Source organism: Zootoca vivipara, chromosome 3, assembly GCF_965207765.1.
Source record: "Zootoca vivipara chromosome 3, rZooViv2.hap1.1, whole genome shotgun sequence".
NCBI lineage: Eukaryota > Metazoa > Chordata > Lepidosauria > Squamata > Lacertidae > Zootoca > Zootoca vivipara.
Window position 1 is genome coordinate 71,740,086 of NC_142586.1, and position 21,951 is coordinate 71,762,036.

At 43.1% G+C, this 21,951-nt stretch overlaps 1 protein-coding gene across 2 annotated transcripts; it reads right to left on the minus strand.

The window, feature by feature from the left end:
* Positions 1-166: 166 nt before the first annotated feature.
* On the minus strand, positions 167-21,930 carry GNPAT (glyceronephosphate O-acyltransferase). Of its 2 annotated transcripts, none has more exons than XM_035108495.3 (16): positions 21,709-21,930; positions 16,974-17,162; positions 16,216-16,392; positions 14,562-14,691; positions 13,509-13,636; positions 13,177-13,252; positions 12,836-12,987; positions 11,893-12,023; positions 9,625-9,848; positions 7,053-7,298; positions 6,073-6,152; positions 3,778-3,918; positions 2,916-3,015; positions 2,730-2,823; positions 2,469-2,530; positions 167-882 (listed from the first exon to the last, which is right to left on the minus strand). In XM_035108495.3, exons 1-16 carry the CDS (start codon positions 21,757-21,759, stop codon positions 839-841), a joined length of 2,025 nt encoding a protein of 674 aa, XP_034964386.1. In that variant the 5' UTR covers positions 21,760-21,930; the 3' UTR covers positions 167-838. The 2 variants fall into 2 exon arrangements, with proteins under 2 accessions (XP_034964386.1, XP_034964385.1); XM_035108494.3 differs by having other exon boundaries at positions 16,974-17,165.
* Positions 21,931-21,951: the final 21 nt, after the last annotated feature.

Below are 21,951 nucleotides of genomic sequence, written 5' to 3' on the forward strand. Positions count from 1 at the left end.
CCACAACTAGACAAAGTTCAAGTCCTCCCCTTATTTAAGCTTTCCAGTGGAGAAGATCCCAGTAGTCTCAGCCAACACAACTGTAGCCCAGAACATCTGGAAGGCACCAGGTTGGAAAGGCTGCAGTAGGAAACCCTGTTATATTTGGTAACATACAGGCACATACTCAGATATATAAATGTATATAACATTCATACATGAATAAGAGCATAAGTGACAATATGCTTTTTATAAAACCTAACAGCAAGAGAAGAAAAACAATGCAATGCACGTTACATTGAAGTCACCAAGTGTGCAACAGTTGAAAGCAGCAAAAGTATTCCATTCTTAGTTTTTAATACTTAAAAGATGCAAAACCTGAAGAAACGGTTACAGCATTGACATTTTGTGAGAATTACATCCTTGAAAGGAATGAAATAATCTCTTCCTATGTACAACAACAGCCAATGATACTTTTCCTTAAATATTGTTTTTAATGCTATGTCCTTAGTTGTTCAATTACATTTCTTCACAACAACAAAATAATTATATAAAAGCAACAATTTCCTTATGGCAAACATTCCAGATGTTAACAGTGTGATTCTGTTAAATGCTAACTGGGTGAAAGAAGGAGTGGCGTTTATTAAAGAGAATGTTAACCATCAATGCTGACCAAGTTCTTTGAGCGGTGATGGAAATATTCTGGACGTCAGGAGTTTTCTCCCACAATTATGTAGCAGTAGTAACATTTCAAGGTGGGAAGTGTATCCTAAGCCTTCAGTTAGCATCCTGTTCATAATCTGTCTTACTTCCAGCCGTTCACAGTTTTAGTGTGCATAAGGCAAGCCACTCAAGGAGCTCAAAGTCTTGCAGCCATCGGTTTGCTTACAGGTATCCTAGATTCTGTAACAGGAATACAGAGTGCATTAGTTCTGAGAAACACTCTACCATTCCTTTGCAAAAGCTGTTAAAGAAGTAAGACAAAAAGTTATGCAGGGAAAGGATTTGTTACAAAACTACCTCTTGGAATCGGAGTTTCGAAGGAATGGGAATTTTGGAATGGGAAAGGCAAAGGAGCCTCCATTAAGGAACTTGGGGCAGGCAGGGCATGTTCAAGCAAAAACTGCTTGCAATCAGCTGCTACACCTGCTGCTAAATCCACTGCTGTAGTGCAAGTCTTTGCCATCATTACTTCCATCACTTTTAAAACTTAAAGGTAAACTAAAGAGTATCAGACATATACTCCTGAAAATGTTAAGCCAAGAGGCAATCAGCTGAAATGTAATAAAAAACCCTGATTTATGTTATAGTGGCCATTTGCGAAAAAACAATAAAAACCATTTACACTTGCAAAAAATACTCTTCTTCCTCTCCCTTTCCCCGCACAGCAACTAGACACAAAGTCTGAATGGTTTGAGGCCCCTGCCAGAAGGGCCAAAAGCATTCCCCTCTAAGCTAAATAGTAAGAAGAAGAAGAAGAAGAAGAAGAAGAAGAAGAAGAAGAAGAAGAAGAAGAAGAAGAAGAAGAAGAAGAAGAAGGAGGAGGAGGAGGAGGAGGAGGAGGAGGAGGAGGAGGAGGAGGAGGAGGAGGAGGAGGAGGAGGAGGAGGAGGAGGAGGAGGAGGAGGAGGAGGAGGAGGAGGAGGAGGAGAAGCTGCATTTTAGATGCTGTATTTTAAAATTTCCAGGATGCAACTGTAACTATTCTAATTATTAAGCTCAGATTTGGCCATAAAAGATGCTATGGAGAGTGTTAACATTTTGGAGACCATACATGATTCACTCAGTCTGTATTTCCGATGAGGTATTGTGAGTCAGAGATGATTTGACAAGGTGAGAGTCTCAGGGGCGTAGCCAGGATCAAAATTAGGGGGGGCAAGGGGCGGGGGCAAGGGGCGGGAGGGGAGGGGCCACAGTGGAAATGTGGGCGGGGCCACGTGGCCTGCGCCTCCCAGGTCTTCCGAGGAGGCGGCCCCAGGCTCCCGCTCCCGGCGCGAAGCTCCAGAGTCACGCCGGGAACGCGAGCCTGTGGCTGCCTCCTCCGCGCCACCCTGGTCTTCGGAGGAGGCGGCCCCAGGCTCGCGTTGGGAGCGGGAGCCTGGGGCCGCCTCCTCCGAAGACTTGGGAGGCGCGGAGGACGCAGCCACAGGCTCGCGTTCCCTGCGCGACTCTGGAGCTTCGCGCCGGGAGCGGGAGCCTGGGGCTGCCACACTGCTGCGCCCCTCAGCCTTTGCTTCTAGGGGGGGCAATTGCCCCCCCTGCCTACGCCCATGGAGAGTCTGTCAAGACAATACTGTATTGCAAGGGCCCAGTTTTCAGCATGCAGCATTTTACATTTGAAAAACAGCTCCTACTCTTGCAAGAAGTTTACAAACTGTTCAGCTACTGTTGACTTGGGAAATAACAAAAAGAGGAGAAGACACATGCAAAGTCTTTGGCAAAAAATCTCCCTCAGATTTCATAGTACTCTCCATTAGCAGAGACACTTACCAAACATTCCTGCGGTTTTACTTAGAGCTTCTTTCCTTACAGTGTAAGAGAATCCATCACTCCTGGGGAGAAAAGGACAAGAACTGAGCCATATAATTAATGCATTCAGTGTTGTGAGTCCAAACCTACAGAAGCCCCTCCTGACTGAGATTAGACAGGCAACCCTCCTTGCTGAATTTCTGGCACTGCTTAGTTGTGCAATCTGTATAATTTGTAAGAGACTTTATACCCCAACTTTATTCTCAACAATTTTGTACTCACATTTTCGTTCTTGATGCAATACCTTGTCGCATGAGAGCTGCCAAAGCATTTTTCTGCATGTCTGAGGACAGGACATCGTAACACTGTGTGCTTCCTAAACAGGAGAAAGGGGAGCAATTAAAGCTTCAGTTCTTTTACCCCAAGTGCTAAGTAAAGAATTGCATCACCCAAAGACAAAACACACACCTGCCTCGAGAAGCTCAGAAGCAAAGCTTCGGACTCCAAATATAAACTGCTTCTCCATAAAGGTGTCATTTGATTCCTTTAAAAGGTACTTACAGATTATCTAATGGAGAAAAACCCATTAACATATTTGGTTAAGAAGCACATTAACACAAAGATAATCACTCTTGCATGAATAGTCATTGGAAAACTAAACTTGTAATACAAATGTAACATTCTGAGTTGAAAAATACTTCATAGCATTTTTAAAGTGTTGATCTGCTTTCTAAAGAGCTACTTCCAAGGGGCAGCTGCATTGAATCTCCCCCCGCCCCCCCCCCTTTGAATGCTAAGTTCCTCATGCCATATCTCAGTTTGTTTTTGAAAGCCACTTTGGGTTTCAAAGCAGTTTGTCATATGGGAACCCACACAAGGGCAAGGGGGAGCAGAGCTGTAAGCGCTGTACAGCAGGGCTTCGTTCCACAGGTAATACCAATTTCAACTTGTTTATTCAATTTTTGCTTCCTTCAATAAATGACACCACCAGTTAAATTTTAAATGTCAGCTCGATCAGGAGATGCAACCGTAAGTGGGAGAGGACATGTGTTTGTTTGCCTTCTAGTAACATCTGTGCAACAAGTTTTAACCTTTTTTCTTAGGATGCTTAGGGTGCATGTAGGCCACCTGCTTCTATAGAAACACCCACATGTTAAGATTTTCACCACAGGTCCTTCCCATTTTCTGATTTTCTGATTTATCTTTTTTTTTATCCTAGCAAAGTCCCTTCTCTGTGGGCCCCAGCATCAAAATATTAATAAATAAGTCACTCCCCACAAAAGGAATAGAAGAAAGACTGGTGAAAATAACACTGCAGTTGATTTTGTACCTGGTAACCTTCCACAAAAGGCTTGAACATTGCTGTCAAGAAAGAGATTATATTGCTTCCTTTCTCAGTAACGAAAACTTGCTGGGACGTGACTTGAACTGCATCACATTTTGTAAGCAAGAAACAACCTTCTTCAAAATCCTGGGGATTAAACAAAATTGGATATTTTTTTTTAGTGGGTTTAATGCCATGCAGACAATTACAGATATTCAACACCTGTATTTCTCCAGTAAATAGGTCTAACGTATCTCAAGTCTGTTTCTAACTTCCAAATTATACCTAAATGGTATCTCAATGAAAAGGTTACTATGGTCGCAGCAAAGACAGATGATTTTTAACATTTTATGGTAGCTGATTCCTTTGCGATATCAGAACAGTAATATAATTTTATTATCTAAAAATCTGATGCATGATAAAGTTAATGGCATACAGTGGAGTCTGGTTACACACATCAAAACCAGTTTTTCAAGGCAAGACAGCCAAGGCATACACACTCTGAAATTGGGCCTATAAAATTCCCTGCAGGCCCTCAAGTAGAGCAAGCATATGCATGTATTGTACAACCTGCCATCTGAATAAAATAATATCTGTGTACTGGACTCTGGCCCATAAAAGCTGAGGCCACATAATTTGTCACTGCTTGTCTTGTCTGTAAGCAGACAAAATTCTGCAAACAACAGCACAACCAAAAGTTTTGAATTATTCCTTTAGGTTACATAAAAACACAAATTGAAAACCAAACTTTAACTGTTGGAGAAACTAGTTAGAATGCATGCTTGTTAAATATATATGTATGAATTTCAGAATGGGAAATTTCATTTAAATCTATGCTCCAAATTGCTTTAATTTAAACAACTCAATCTGCTTAACAGTAATCATTACAATCAGGCAATCCACGTTGCCTGTATTACACCCCTGGTTTTTTTAGCACCAAGTTAGCTCCAACGGAACAGCTGTTCCCAGCCAGCCGCAGAAGCTAATTCTCAGTTTGCATTGCGCAACAACTGCAAATAGTCCTACTTGTTTGTGCACTTTGCACACTACATCAAGATTAAGAGGCTGGGATTTGTAATTCAAATAGATGCTCCTTGAACATCTTAGAACCAAACACTCTGCACTCTTAGATGGCCAAGCATTCCTGAGTTTTTGTAGTGAGAGTGTATGAAGTGCAGTTGAAGACCTGACCTTCCAAGAGGCAGAGTGGAGGGCAAACAATTCGTTATTGGGCTTACACAAGAGCAAATTGAAACACAGAGTAGTATGTAATTATGGCTGTATTAAGAACGGCACATGAAAGATAGATCGGAGAAAGTTTGGGCTGAACAGACTTCCCTTGTTAAAAACTAAAAAGAAGGAAGAAAATAATTGTTCATGCACTTCTAGCACAGCCAAAATGGTCTTCCTCCGTTTCATGATGGGACAGAACATAAATGTAAAGATAAAAGCAGCCCAAAACAAGGGGTGGGAGGGGGAGCACCACCCCAAGTGAAGAGTAAGACACATCTGTAAGGCAGGGATGGGTGATCCTCCAGATTGGACTACATCTCTCATCATCCATGCCCACTTGCCATCCTGGCTGGGGCTGATGGGAGTTGCAGTCCAACAACATCTAGAGGGCCACAGGTTTCCCATCTTTGCTCGGGATGTGAGTAGGGATAGTGAACTGAAATTCTCCAGATATGTTGGAAGGACAGAACAGTGTGGCAAGGTCAGTGATAAAATGCTGGTAATAGAGAAGCAAAGATAAATGTGGTGTGTGTTTGCGTACACACAAGGTGTATATGCCACCCGTTAAAATATATACTGTATTTTAAGTTTCAGACCGTTAAAGTTTCAAATTGTTAGTTGTCAAGCTCTTTCAGGTGTATGTGTAAAAATTAGGTTGTGACATCTAGAATGAGGCTATAACATGACATTGCATAGTTTTGGTTTTACAGAAAAGGAAGTCATAACACCTTAAAACATTATAGATGATGTCATTTTATGAGAAGCAATAGAACAGGGATGAGGAACCTGATGTCCTCCAGATGATGATAGACTCCAACTCGCATCATCCCTGGCCACTGGCAATGCTTGATGGGAGTGGGTTTTGGCCATGTTGCTTCAAGGAAAAGAGGGAATAGCATATCAAAAACTCACTCAAAAAGCAGGGGGAAATTACAGCCAAAAATGCTACCAGCAGATCATAACAGCTTCAAGATCCCTCTCTCTATTCACATGAAACTTCACTATTTAGTGAAGTCATGAGAAACTCCTGTAGATATTAAGCTACCAGGACTGTACACAATACATTACCTTCAGGGGTATTCCAGGAAAGAATATAAACTCGTCAGAGAAGACATCACGCCAGAAAGCAAAATTGCTATAAACTTCCTCTGGAAAACAAAATGCCATTGCCCATGAATAAACCCTTTTTTCAAAGTGTTTCACTATTAAAAGAGGATGTCTGCAAGGTGCTCATTTTTTAAGATCATAATGTATGTTAAACGATGGCATAAAAACTGAACATGTACACAAGAATGGCAGTCACTTGGTAGGTGCAATCATCAGAAGCTACTTCTGCGGAAAGTCTACTGAAATGACAGGGGATTTCACAAACCAGAATTGTTGTTGATGGATTGCGGTTAACCTTAACACTAAATTATGCAATGGAAGTTGCCAGGGCATGCACCATCCCCTTCAATCAACAGCTACTGCAGAATTAGTTCACCAAACAAAGACAGTTCACTGGCACACGTCATAGCTATTAAATTAAGGATGCTTTGAAGCATGACCAAGTTAGTCAGGTCACGGGAAGTGAAGCTGCTATAACCACAGAGAGCCGCTGGGCATTACCTTCATGAACTGCAAGCTAATATAAGCTTCACATTTTATTTACACTAACTAGTCTGCATGCATGATGAACATTATATCATGGTGAATTGGCATATTGGGTGCATTAACTTGCCAGCTTCCAGTACAGCTTAAAATATGGGAAAGCACTTTATAATTGTGCTAAATATCTGAACAATCTATTTATATGTTTTAAGAAAGAGGGATAGATAAGACATAAACCCTAATACAGAGCACAGGAAAAGGAGCATGCACAAAATGCTCTTTATACCCTTTCCCAATCTGTAGTTCATCCAGACCTGCTCTGTCTAACATAAAATGCTTGGGGGACAAGGGAATAGCTCCAAAAATCTCATCACTAGCCTGTTTAGCAAATGACATAACTGAATAATAGGAGATGATTTGTGGCTTTACAGATTTGCTGTATTAGACAATGAATTTACCTTTTCTAGAACAGTGTGTCATTTGCAATGCAAGTGCTACAAGGGCTGGTCGCACAAAGACGTTGAGCAGTTGGTTCCTGTAGGACCCACACATGAGGATGGCGAGCGCTTGCTTAAAGACAAGCTCTTCCGTACCGCCAGCTTCCATTTCTTTGTCATTGAGAACCACTTGCCCGTTGACAAGGCTCACAATGTTGGAGTGTAGAGCAAGACTGGATCGCACCGCTTTGTTAGCACACAGATTATCTAGGAAAAGACAAATTGGGAATAAATGCCAAAATTGACACCATCTCTTATTTTAGCTTTGAATTTTTCAGGGGAAATACCAAGGAAAGGTGCTAATGAAGGTATTTTTTTTATTTTGAATTGTTTCAGCTAGTGATGGGCAAAATGTGCCTGTCTCATTCAGAGCAGGCTGTGCCTTTCTTAGTCTTTTTTTTTCTTTTTTCTTTTGAGAATCCTCAGAAGGAGCCGTCCAAGCGTTTTCTGACAATTCTTCCCAAAGGCTCAGAATAGCTGGTCTAGGGGAGTTCCTCCCCTGAGGAACATAGGAAGCTGAGCTAGGCCACTGGTCCATCAAACTGAGTATGACTTACAGTGAATGGCAGCAGCTATCCAGCATTTTCAGACAGGTGACGTTCCCACTCCTACCTGGAGATTTCAGGGGTTGAACCTGGCACCTTTTGCATGAAAAGCAGGTGCCTCGCCACTGAACCACAACACTTCCTTATGTTCCTACCTTCCTAGGTCCCACTATCACTAGCCCTACTTCCCATGCACTCACAATTTTACTAAGTTGCTGGGATGGGGAGGTAGAGGAAGAGGAGGAGGAGAAAAAACAAGCAGCTGGAGTATCTTGCAAAAAATAATAATCCTAAGTTTCCAGTTCTCTAAGGTGAAAGCTTCAGAGCATCTTTGGATCCTCCATTGCCGATGAGGACTCTGTTCAATGACTTAGGAAGAACAAACAACTGCAGTCCTCAGAATTCACACTGGTAATGCTGGAACAGCTGTGAAGTGGTCTTTGGCTATTGTTCTCCTTCCCCAACCTCACCCTACAACTTGTTAAGTTTGAGAAAGGTTGGGGAAACAGGCGGATGAGAGAGCTGGCAGGTAACCATTCTGAGTGGAGGCAGAATTTGGAAGAGGGTGGAAGCTGGTAAGGACAAAGAGATTTCTAAACTGGCAACTTTAAAAAGGCATATAATTATTATATGCCTTCCTCGAACAGGAAAACAGGAAAATATCCTATTTTCAGACCACTGTGTCTAGCACAAAGTTAAGTACCCTTCATATTCCACTGCACTGCAAAGTAGTAAAAGCAATCAGAGCTTCTTCAAAATTAAGAGAACTGCAGGCTTATGATCAGGTGAAAGATGGAAATGTGAACGTGGGAGAAAGAGAAGACCCCTATTACCACAAGATAAGAGCATCAATTGTATACTTTCAGCCTTTGTGAACCTTATTTATAGCGACCAATTAATAAATGACTTATGGAGGCTGGCAAACTACAAGAACCTCGTATTCCAGCTCAAAATTATTATGGCTTCAAAGCTCAGGTATTTTTCATTTTTGCATTGCCTCTCCTGCCCTGAACCACATGGCTCCTTGAGCAGTCATGGCAAGACACTGGTATTGTATGTCTGCCATGTTGTTGTTTAGTCGTTTAGTCGTGTCCAACTCTTCATGACCCCATGGACCATAGCATGCCAGGCACTCCTGTCTTCCACTGCCTCCCGCAGTTTGGTCAAACTCATGTTCGTAGTTTTGAGAACACTGTCCAACCATCTCATCTTCTGTCGTCCCCTTCTCCTTGTGCCCTCAATCTTTCCCAGCATCAGGGTCTTTTCCAGGGAGTCTTCTCTTCTCATGAGGTGGCCAAAGTATTGGAGCCTCAGCTTCACGATCTGTCCTTCCAGTGAGCACTCAGGGCTGATTTCCTTCAGAATGGATAGGTTTTATCTTCTTGCAGTCCATGGGACTCTCAAAAGTCTCCTCCAGCACCATAATTCAAAAGCATCGATTCTTCGGCGATCAGCCTTCTTTATGGTCCACCTCTCACTTCCATACATCACTACTGGGAAAACCATAGCTTTAACTATACGGACCTTTGTTGGCAAGGTGATGTCTGCCACACATGCCTCAATTAGACTGTGTCCCATCCCAGCTTCAAGGCTCAAACAACATAAAATCAGCACAATCGGGTAAGGCCCTAGTGGGAGGGCTCTTGCTTAACCTTGCCTCCCAGTTGTTGTGTGTGCGTTTTGTGTTGATGGTTTTGTTTTGTTTTTTAAAACCTTGCTTTCCAGCATGTCTTGTTCTCTTTTATAATTGAGATGGTCACCACAAATAAGTAATCTTTCCTGCAATTTTCAAATCTTTTTTGTATTGAGGAAGGACAGTAATCATATGCTGTAGTAACATTCATGTATTTAGGGGGGGGGGGAATCAGACTGGTTTTAAAGTCCTAAAAGGAAAATTCTAGCCTCCCACTGTTCCCAAACACATAAAAAGTAACACAAGCTACATTGCTCTCAGAAAAGGAAATGTGTGTACAATGTTCATTGCATACCAGGCCAATCAAGGAATCCTCCAAATGTCAGAGTTAAACCTTTTAGCCAAAGTGTCTTTTCAACCAGAAGCTGAAAATCTATGGCTGGTAAATTCTGGAGTAGGACAGCAGCAACTAATATCCATGGGCTCAGAACCATGTTTTCTATTTGTAGGAGTTCCATTTTGTAGGCTACATCACAGGCAAATTCCTGGATTTCCTCAGATGGCTTTTGGGGAATATGCCTAGAAGGAAAAGTCTAGTGAGCAAAGGCATTCAAAGTTTTGTATTCCCTTATAGATTGTTTGCTTTTGTGAAATTTCTTTTTGCAAAGGATCTTCCATGCATCCCACAGGACCTCCGAGTGCCTTTGAGTGTGGGACCTGTAAAATTGCATTTATTTTTTCATGGAATCCACCCCACCTCACCCCCACCCCGGCAAGCAATACCTTCAAATCACAGATCACACCAGTCTGCCATTGACTGAACCATACAATTTGAAAATCCAGTGCTTTTTTTCCGTGTCCAGGGCGGCTGTCTACCAGCTCCATCTGGTACGCAGGCTGAGACCCTACCTGCCCACAGAATGTCTCGCCAGAGTGGTGCATGCTCTGGTTATCTCCCGCTTGGACTACTGCAATGCGCTCTACGTGGGGCTACCTTTGAAGGTGACCCGGAAACTGCAATTAATCCAGAATGCGGCAACTAGACTGGTGACTGGGAGTGGCCGCCGAGACCACATAACACTGGCTCCCAGTACGTTTCCGAGCACAATTCAAAGTGTTGGTACTGACCTTTAAAGCCCTAAACGGACTCGGTCCTGTATACCTGAAGGAGCGTCTCCACCCCCACCATTCAGCCCGGACACTGAGATCCAGCACCGAGGGCCTTCTGGCGGTTCCCTCGTTGCGAGAAGCCAAGTTGCAGAGAACCAGACAGAGGGCCTTCTCGGTAGTGGCACCTGCCCTGTGGAATGCCCTCCCAGCAGATGTCAAGGCAATAAGTAACTATTTTACTTTTAGAAGACAACTGAAGGCGGCCCTGTTTAGGGAAGTTTTTAATGTTTGATGCTGTACTGTTTTTAATATTCGGTTGGAAGCCGCCTAGAGTGTCTGGGGAAACCCAGCCAGATGGGCGGGGTATAAATAATAAATTGTTGTTGTTGTTGTTATTGCGGGGTGCCGCTGGCATGCATCACCCTGTAACGGGCCGTCGCACGCCAGTGGCACCCCTTGGAGCCGCCGCACTACAGCGGCATCCCGTGCTGACTGCACATGCGCTGGATCCGGCACATGCGCAGTCAGCACGGGGTGCTGCACAGGCGCCGCCCCGGTACCAACTGGGCTAGGAACGTCACTGGAATGAAGTCTATACATTTTTATTTGATTTTTTTTAAAAGACCTTGTGTAAAATCATGCCAATTCAAGAGGACCTGTTTTCACTCAACTAGATCCAACTTTTACCTGGACCTCATAGGGAAAAAAAACAGAGAGAGCATGTGTGTGTGCGCTCACACACACAAATGCACACTTCCTCTGGAACGGAAGTAACCTGGGGTGTGGGAGAAGAGAAACAACTCAAAAGGGTAGTGCCCATATGCCACTCTCTCAAAACTCCAAATGTGCCTACGGGTCCCAAATGGTGGGTGAATAATAATAGCAGCAGCAGCAGCAACAACAGCTGGGGGTGCTTAAGTAACAATATTTTGAAGTTCATATTAACAAAGTGAAGTATGCTCATTGAACAGTATTAACATCTACAGGAAGTAATAAATGAGTTCAGGAATGCTTTATTTTGGGAGCAGACCCAGGTGGTGCAGTGGGTTAAACCACTGAGCCTAGGGATTGCTGATCAGAAGGTCGGCGGTTCGAATCCCTGTGACGGGGTGAGCTCCCGTTGCTCGGTCCCAGCTCCTGCCAACCTAGCAGTTTGAAAGCACGTCAAAATGCAAGTAGATAAATAGGAACCGCTACAGCAGGAAGGTAAGCGGCGTTTCCATGTGCTGCTCTGGTTTGCCAGAAGCGGCTTTGTCATGCTGGCCACATGACCTGGAAGCTATATGCCGGCTCCCTCGGCCAATAATGTGAGATGAGCGCGCAACCCCAGAGTCGGTCACGACTGGACCTAATGGTCAGGGGTCCCTTTACCTTTATCCTCATGATGTATTCACACTGTAATGCCCCTCAAACATTGATATCTGACCAAGGCTGAAGATAGGACCAATGAATGATCTAATAGACTTGTCTAATACAGTAAAATATTATATATATATATAGTACATTGTAATACCTTGGAACCAAGTTAAATGAACAGGTATCGATTCTCCCAGCTGCCAATGATCTGAGTGATACAGGCTGTCCAAAGAATATGTGTATGCTTCCAAAATCTTCATTCAGGATTTTCCTGGCTTTCAAGAGTCCCTATAAAGGATAAAACTTGAGACATGTGCAACAGCAAAGATACATGCAGATATACTACATTTATTATTTTATCATACCTTTTATAGCATCTGTTTGCAATTTTCTGATTACCTTAGGATTCTTAGCCTACTCATCCTCACAACCTTAAGGAACATGACTATTTTTTGCTCTTCTATACGAGGGAAACTGGGATTGAGGTAGGAAATTGCTGATGACAGCCAGGCAATGTTTAAATGCAACACTAAGTCATGGTTTGCATGCATCCACCTCCTACAAGCCACAGGTGCAAAAAGAGCACCAGAAGTTGCTGCTTCTTTTACAGTTACAGATTTTTAACTATTGTTTGTTAAAATAAAGCAACTTCATAAAATATAGGTTGCAGCCAATGAGAATCTACTCAGAGTTGACCCATTAAAAATAATGGACTTTAAGTAAACTAATCCTACTGATTTAAATGGGTTTACTTCAATTATGACGAATGATGGGTGTACCCATATGGCTTGCAGTTAGCTTGTTTCAACAAACCAATACTTAACCTTCGTTTGTCCAGGTCTGGATGTCATGGCAGGCTAAGTTTAATTTAAAACAGAAGCAAAAGTTTCCAAATTCCTCCTTGTAGCTACATCGAAGGCGGAGAGAGTAACAAGCGAGTCCAAGACTTGTGGTGACCAGTTCTTGTAATTGTCAACCATTGTGTAGCATTATGACCAAACAAGGCCACAGTGAATTTAAGGCCCAGCAAGATATGAATCCAGAATAAATGCCCAAAATTCCATCCATTGGACTGCAATAATTTGAAACTGCTTTCTTACCGATGTAGATTCTTTTGGTTTAGGAACTCCTAAAAGTTCGCGTGCGTAAAGGGATTCTTCCAATACCCTCTCGTAGCTGATACTGATTGGGACAAGGTAAATGTCAAACACTTCCCTTTTAAGGAAAGGATCCATCACAATATTGAGGAGACCTGTAAGAAGAAAATTATGTTATTTAGTACAAAAAGAAATGCATAAAAGTCATGCGAGAATTAAATCAAGATTGTTTATAGAGCGCATGATAAGTTTCCAGCATGCCATTTGTGCTGAACACATGGCTCACTTCTGAGCATAAATCGTCTATTTCTGCGACAAAGGCTGTAATTTTCTGACCAACATACCAAACTTTGGAGTCAAAGTCTTTGCTGTGCGGCTTCTTGTCCCCTCAAGATAAAATTCAACGGGAGCGTATCCATTCTTTAGGGCAAAAAAAGAGACAAAAATGTAACCATTAGCAAATACAAGGGAAATCTATTAACTCGTTTTTAAGTAAGTAATCTAAGTGGTGTTTATTTTTAAAAAATGAAAAAAAGCATGTTTTCAAATAGCAGCTACTTGGGTCAAACATCAAATATAACCAAATGTGGCATTCACCACAAATAAAGAAATAAAGTAAACCTGAGCAAGTATTAAAACTCAACATAAAATAACAGGAATTTTAAAAGCTATTTACCTTTAACATAGTTTTCACATATTCAGCAAACACTGCCCAGTAGAGTTTGTTACCACCAAATGTACGTCGCATAAAAAAGGCACCTGATTTTCGTAGCAGCTCACCGACCAGTTTCATTCCCAAGAAATCTAGCAGAGGCACAGAATAGATTAGCAATTAGTCAATCGGTGTTTCAAAGTGGTAAATAAATGCAAAACACAAAGGGATTTGGCCAACCGCTTGTGTGGGTAGCATATCAGAAACAAAATTTCAAAAATATATTTAGAGGATAGAATTTGGCAGCAAATTATATAGTATTCATACGGTGATATACAACTAAGTCGTAGAATTCCCGTTCTGCTAGTGCAAAGGACATACACTAGTGGAATGGAACTTTCCCTTCTCTCTTCGTCTGTAGCCCCCTATGGGCCCCCAAAATCAGCTGCAGAGGATTGGAAGATGCTTTGGAGATGGTGGGGTGTGTGGAGCTAGTGCACATCCTTTGCACCACTGCAGGTCTGCTGGCACTCCTTTGGCTATGACCCAATGAAATCAATGGGCTTGCTATTGTAAGGGGTTTGTGTTATGGAAGCCTTGGTATTCTACCCTGGTTTTCTACTGGTTGTGTCAATGCACATAAGCCTTTGATAAATGACATGCATAATTGCATCTTACATTTTAAATGCTTATCATAATGGCTTCAAGTTTATTAACACTCCTACTTGTAATAGAGAACTATCTTGAAGAGCAGAAAGGGTGATCTTCACACTGGTGATCCCATTCACAGGTTTTCAAGAACAAAATCCACTACGATTTCCCTCGGGACGGGCTATTCTCCCTCCTACCGGGGGATCAAGGAATCCCTGCATTCATCAGTTCCTTCTCAAATTTTTGGCCTGAACTTGTGCAGCCTCCTTGCTTGTACAAATCCATGGGAGATATTGCAAGCACAGTAAGATGACCAACACACACATTTATAACAGTCTGATCCACGCTCACGTTGGCCAATCTGGATTGCGCCATTACAAAATTCTGGCTATTTTAAGAATCTTTTGCTTAAAAGGAAATACTTGCCTATTCCTGCAGCAATGACAGGCAAAGCCAAGTCATAGGTGTACAGCACATAAGACAGTAAGAGAAAATCGATGTAGCTGCGATGGCTGGGCAGCAGAACAACGGGATGCTCTTGTATTGCCTGTTGTAACTAATGAAGAACAAAATGCCATTTATCACTATGAAGGAATCTTGAGTTGTCTTTTTCTTTAATTTCATCACATGACCACAATATACTGTGCAACTATTTCAGATTTTTCCTTAGAGAAGATGATTGAATAATAAATTTAAGGTCTTCTGGAAGACAGAAGGAATACCAATGAAAGAACAATGGCAAGGGAAACTTATGGAATATGCAGAACTGGCAAAATTAACAGATAAATTTCATGAAAAGGGTAAAAAAGACTTTAAAAGAGAATGGGAACCATTTACAACATATATGAAGAAACAACATAAAGAATTGGGCTCACTGGCAGGGTTTGAATAAACAAACACAACTGTATATAACAAAAAGTAAGATTATATGTATTGGGAAAATTTTGGGAAACGACACCCAGGGTAAGTAATATGGAAATAAAACAAAATGGGAATATGAGGGAATTCCAGGGGAGGGGGGGGGATATGGAAAATTGTTAGAGAAATATTGTTAGAGGATATATACAGCTGTTCGAGGATGTATATATTGTTAGAGGATGTATATCTCTCACAGATTGCTTGGGATTGCATAAAAAGATGACATGCATGCAAAGGCCTGCAATAGCACAATTTTTTTATATTCAAAAGTTAAAAAAAAAGAAGGTAAAGGACCCCTGGACGGTTAAGCCCAGTCAAATTTGACTATGGAGTGCAGCACTCGTCTCGCTTTTCAGGCAGACGGAGTCAGCGTTTGTCCTCAGACAGCTTTCTGGGTCATGTGGCCACTACAACTAAACCGCTTCTGGCACACGGAACACCGTGACAAGTGCCAGAGCGCACGGAAACGCCGTCTACCTTTCTGCTGCAGCAGTACCTATTTATCTACTTGCGCGGGTGTGCTTTCGAACTGCTAGGTTGGCAAGAGCTGGGACAGAGCAACGGAAGCTCATCTCGCTGCGCAGATTCGAAAAACAACCTGTTTGGCACGAAAATTTGTACAAACTAATGCTTGTTGATAGTTGCATATCAAAAGCTGATACGAGAGAGAGAGAAAATGGAAAAGGTGCTTCTACAAATAAAAAACATTTTTCCTTAGTCATTTTTTATACATCTTAAGGTAAAGATCATGGAGAATAAGGCTCCCAGTGGCTATTAGCTCTGATAGCTATGTGCCACCTTCAGGGTTGGAAGCAGTACGCCTCTGAATACCACCAGCTGCTGGGCAGCACTGCAGCAGACATGTCCCTAGTGTGGGCTTTTCATAGGCATCTGGTTGACCACTGTGAGAACAGGAAGCTGGACTAGATAGGCTTTTTGGTCCAATTACACAGGGCTTGGTGATTCCCCCATGAACATGGTAATTCTTTAATTGTGGCTACAACCCAAGGGTTCTGAAAAGGCCACCCCAGGGACAATCAATATGTCATACTGTCACACTATAATGTGGTTACTACAGTCTGCATGGCCACAAAGATTCATTCGAATTGTAATGGTATTAAGAGTTCTAGCTGTTTCCATATGCCTTCATACACGTACTTACTTTCTGCATGCCATCTTCATTCACACAGATGCTCTTGAAAAGGGATTTAAATATTTTGCTCAGTGTGAAAGCAAAAAACCGTATAGCTCCCATATGCATGCTATGCGCCATCTCATCCAGAATTTCTGCTGCTTCTTCTTGTATGATGTCAGGTGATTCACCTGTATCTTTTGATAGCTATGTGAAAGATGAAGAGCAGTAGTGAATAAAAACCAAAAGTCTCTGACATTTTGAAGATTGTTTGGCACACGGTGGCCTATAATTGCTTTGTATGTGGCAAGTAAGAATTGTTGAAGAAGTTTACTCTCTTGCAGCAAGAACTACAAGTGCAGGTGTAAATGAAATTATGCCTTGAGGCTTAATTGAGCTGTGTGACTAGCACAAATAAAATAGGGTAACCCTTCTCTTTTATGGAAATACAATTATGGGGAAGGCCCCACCTGCTGATAAAGTTATAAATCCCTGAAACAATCCATTTGAAAGCACATATGAATTACACAAATCATGCAAAGGCCGATCCAATAAAACTCTCTCAGCTGAAAAGACCACCTCCACCTGAGCAGGACATAGAAAACAGTATAAATGATTGTGCAATTCCGTTCTACTACAACGGAAAGAAAAGAAACAAAATTCTAGCCTGAGAAAATCAAAGCAATAGCCTCATGGGTAGAAAAAAAACTGGTAGTAAAAAAGGGTGCTGCTCAAAGAAGACCTACAAATACATTAACTTCTAAAGTAAGAACAATTTTTTTACTCACCTGTTTGATGACATATTGAACTTGTTCAGACTGCAGAACAATGGTTTTAATGGCACTTGGCTTACAGGGAGAAAGTTCTTTATAAACAACAGGTGTGTAGCATTTCATTGCATATCTGAGGTCACTGGATTGCCGCCTCTCTTCCAAGATATCTTCAAAGTCATCTTTTTTCTTTGATGTGAGGTTTTTCTGCTGGGAACATAATGAATGAAGAATCAGACAGTAACTTAATCCATGCACAGTGCAATCTCATGCACATCTACTCCAAAGTTAAGTCCTTATAAAGTCAACAGGACTTATTCCCTCATAACTGTGTATAGGTAAAGGTACCCCTGACCGTTAGGTCCAGTTGCGGACGACTCTCGGGTTGCGCGCTCATCTTGCTCTATAGGCCGAGGGAGCTGGCGTTTGTCCGCAGACAGCTTCCGGGTCAGCATGACTAAGCTGCTTCTGGCGAAACAGAGTAGCGCACGGAAACGCCGTTTACCTTCCCACCGGAGCGGTACCTATTTATCTACTTGCACTTTCGAAATGCTAGGTGGGCAGGAGCTGGGACTGAACAACGAGAACTCACCCTGTTGTGGGGATTCGAACCGCCAACCTTCCGATCGGCAAGCCCTAGGCTCAGTGGTTTAGACCACAGCGCCACTTGCATCCCTCCAACTGTGTATAGGACTGCAGCCTAAATAGCTTTCTGAGGTTTGTCAGAGAAAATGGTGTCACGATAGTAAAATGTACAATTAGCAACATCTCTGCTATCATGAAATCCTTTATCTCTGCTATTATGAAATCCAGTAACTTTACTATCATGAAATCCCTTATCTCTGCCATCATGAAATCATTTTGTAATATTTGCTTTTATTTAATTAGAGTTCAGCCTACACAAATGAGCCACAAGGCTTAATAGCTGAGTTTTACGATCAAGGAGCTGGCTGGCTGGTTTAAATCAGTATGGCAAATTCAGTTCTTCACATGGTCTTTATTGTCCATAAGGGTTATCATCTGGTAACAAATGCTGCCATGAAAATACAAGGTACAATTGGTAACACTCCCCTTTTATACAAATATTAAAAGAGTACCAGAATCTAACTATAGTCTTAGCAACCCAATGCTACCCACAGTCCCCAAGCTCTCCAAATCATCCTTTGCATATCCACTTCCTTCTTGTCAATTGCATACATACACAAATCCTTTGGCTTCTACCTCCCTTAATGTTATGCATTGCCTCTGTCCTATTTTCTCCCTCATTTCCATCTCTCCATTGTCAATTGTTTCCTTGAGTACCTCTTTATCTGTCCATCAGTTTTGTTCCATGTCCATTTGGCGGTCCCTCTCCCTCCCCACCATAGCATACAGCCCCTACTGACCTCAAGTGGAGTTTCTTCAAAGCCTTTCTCCACCCTGAAAGCGTTGAGGCAGCATTGTCCCATGGGCAGTTTGGAACATTCACAAGTTGGAATGTCTACACCAATTCAGCCAATAACTGTCAGTGACCTCATTGCCATAAGTGTACTAAAACAACAAATGCACCGATTTCTACATATAGGAGAACTGTGCATTTCAAATTGTTGTGTGTGTGTCAATGAAAGAAGATTTACAGATTAACCTGCATCCCTTGGGAAGGCACAGTAGCTCAGTGGGAGAGTGCACATACTGGATAGAGAAGATCCCTAAGTGCAAACAGTGGCATTCCCAGTTAAGAGAATCCCAGACAGCAGAGCTGGGAGAAGATCCTTGCCTGAAATCTTGGACAGACAGGCAGAACTGATAGTACCAGGCTAGATGCATCAGTGGTGTGACTCTATAAGAATGCTTCAAATGTGTCCATATATACATTATCCAATAGTGGCTTCCTCAACCCAGCATGAGATGCATACGTACTCAAACGTGCTACTCACACTGTTGAACCCCCAGTATCTTCAGGTCTATGTTGAAGTATAGCCAACATAGGTGCATGGCTCTGTTCTGCATCTATAGGAATTCTTACACTAGCACTGGGGGCACATGGTTAGGAAGGGGTGGCACAGGACTAAGACTGCAATCTTGTACAAGCTTCCATGGGAGCAAGTCCTACAGAACTCAGTCTGAGTAGGATTGCTCTGTCAGGCTTCCTGCTCCAGACAAGAACAACACTGCACAAGAGACATACTGGAGGCAAAACTTGCAACTGATATAGAAAATCCTTTCTCCCCCCCCCCTACTGATTGGCTTATCTGATGAAAAAAAAGGCTCCAGCATAGAATCATAGAATTGTAGAGTTGGGTCATCTAGTCCAATCCCCTGCATTGCAGGAATAAATAACTTTGTGCCCATAACACATGTGCACACATCCCAATGCAATCTGAAAGAAAATGATTTTCAAAAAGCCAGCCTAGATGACTGGATCCATTAAAGCACCACCATACTGCCATTAACATAAAGAAAGGACTAAGGCAAGGCAGTACATAGGAGCTACTTTAGCAACTTTCCTGGCTTGCTGTAGTTTAAGCCTTTGACATTAAGCTCCCTATTCTAGGATGGCACTAGTCACTAATACCACCCCACTTCGGCTTCTTTTTTGTGGGAATTTTCTTTGACAGAGCACTGAGAACAGGGAATTATAAATAAGTGGAGTTTGTAATTAAAAAATCCAAAGATACAGAACTAGCTGTAAGGAGTGCAAGTTTCTTTGGTTACTACAGATTCATCTGTTACCAAACGGACAAACTATTCTCATGAGAATGCAGCCTTCTCTATTCTCAATTGGTTCTGAGCAGTGTTTGAAACTGAGATATGAAAGCTAGGAGCTAAATGGCACCTTAAACCTAGGTTATGGGCGCAACAATGGAATGTCTAGGTTCACTTTTTTATAACAAGAATACAAAGCTGAAAATGAATGAACTGCAGCTAGAATATTATCTTCATTTTTCACATGGTCTAGTCCTTCCCCTGCCTTACCCCTCCCCCCAATATTCTTAAGAGGGTCTATTTTCCAGTCTTCAGATAGTAGCTGGAAGTGGGGAGGCAGAAAAAAGCCCTCCTTTCCTTCCACTCTGCAGTTTAAATCTGAAATCTTAGGTGTAGTACTGTGCCCAGAGCTCAGAAACTGCTCACGTTAATGAAATTCCCTGTCGCAAAATGTGCCTAGAACAATGGGAGGTTCTGAGGTGTGGTTGGCAGTACTACATTACACATTAGGACAGGGGTTCCCAAACTAAGGCCCGGGGGCCAGATGCGGCCCAATCGCCTTCTAAATCCTGCCCGCAGATGGTTCGGGAATCAGTGTGTTTTTACATGAGTAGAATGTGTCCTTTTATTTAAAATTCATCTCTGGGTTATTTGTGGTGCCTGCCTGGTGTTTTTACATGAGTAGAATGTGTCCTTTTATTTAAGAAGCATCTCTGGGTTATTTGTGGGGCATAGGAATTAGTTCATATTTTTTTCCAAAATATAGTCCGGCCCCCCACAAGGTCTGAGGGACAGTGGACCGGCCCACAGCTGAAAAAGTTTGCTGACCCCTGCATTAGGATTTCTACCAATTATAAGCACTGGTCTGTAGAGGTATCTCCTCCTGTTTAGGGAAGCTTTAAATGTTTATCAGACCATTGTACTTTAATATTTTGTTAGAATCTGCCCAGAGTGGCTGGGGAAACCCAGCCAGATGGGCGGGGTATAAATAATAAATTATTATTACTCCTACATTTCAAGGAAGGGGAATTTTTAGCATCTTGATAAGCCAGCTATTTGAAGGACTGTTGCAAGTGTACATACAAGTTCAAGTGTAATAAAACTGAGTGAAACATACTACCGCAAAATTCAGTAATACCTGCAGCACTGGTTTATGTTCTGCAGCAGGATAGGGACTGTAGGAAGAAAATGCACACTTCCCTTTTAAGACAGCACTGTCCACCTTCCTTCAACACAGTAAAAAAACCAAACCCTTATGATCAAAGAAGCAGCCTGGATCCCCATTCCTGTGCAACCCCTGCTGCCTGAGATTGTTCAAATCAGTTGTGTCCGCATAGCTCAGGTTTATTCCCGGCACAAGAGTTTACCAAAGCTATCTGCTCCGGGCGAAGGGAAAGAGGCTTACAGGCTTTACAGTAGATGAGGGAAGGCGGTGGGGCGCCAGCCAAAGTGACAGTTCAGTGGAGCTTCCTCCCAAGTTAAAAACACTTATTTACCCTAGCAACCAAACTCACAGCCCTGCCATACAGAGACCCTATCTTCAAGCCACCATGCCAAAAAGGCTTCAACATATTAATGTCTCTAGTCTAACCGGACAACGATTCTTTCTTTCGGGATATCAGCGCCCATGCACAAAAGACCTTGCACTTCTGTGCTGTGACAGCGCAGTGAGCATGCCTGGCACATGAGCAGGCGGGTTCCACGCGAGGGCTGTCTGCTTTTTATGGCGTGGAGCGGTGGGCCCCGAACAGCTGCCAGGTAGGCAGCAATGCAGCAGGTGCAGTTCCCCGTCTTCCTTTCCCCGTGTTCCTGCACTGAAACAGCATGCACCCTGACGAACTGCAACCTGCCTATCATCGCGCGGACCTTCTGCCCACGACCAAGAGGACGCGGAGACTCACGCGGAGGGGTCAGAGAGGGGCGGCCGCGTCTCCCTCCAAGCCCTGACGAGGAAGCAGGGCCCAGCCGCTCTCCTTTTCCCACCGGGCTTCCCAGCACACAATGCCGCCCCAGCCCTTGCCAGCTACGGAGGAGCAGCGCCGCCGCTGAGGGGACAGGAGGCACTTACCGAGTACATGGGGGTCCCTCGCCGGGCGGCGCCACCCACTGCAGCCGCCATGGCCAGCTTCTCCTGCCGGCAGCCGTTACCTGGGCTAAGCTCTCTCCTTCCCAGCTGGCTCCCTCCTCCGGGGGCCGGCAGAGCCCATGAACCCGCCCCTGCGCCCGTCCTCCTCGCCTCCCTGCCCGGCAGACTTCAGGAGGAGGGAGTAAGGAGAGAGGGGAAGGGCGGAAGTGCTCTGTGGGCGCCGCC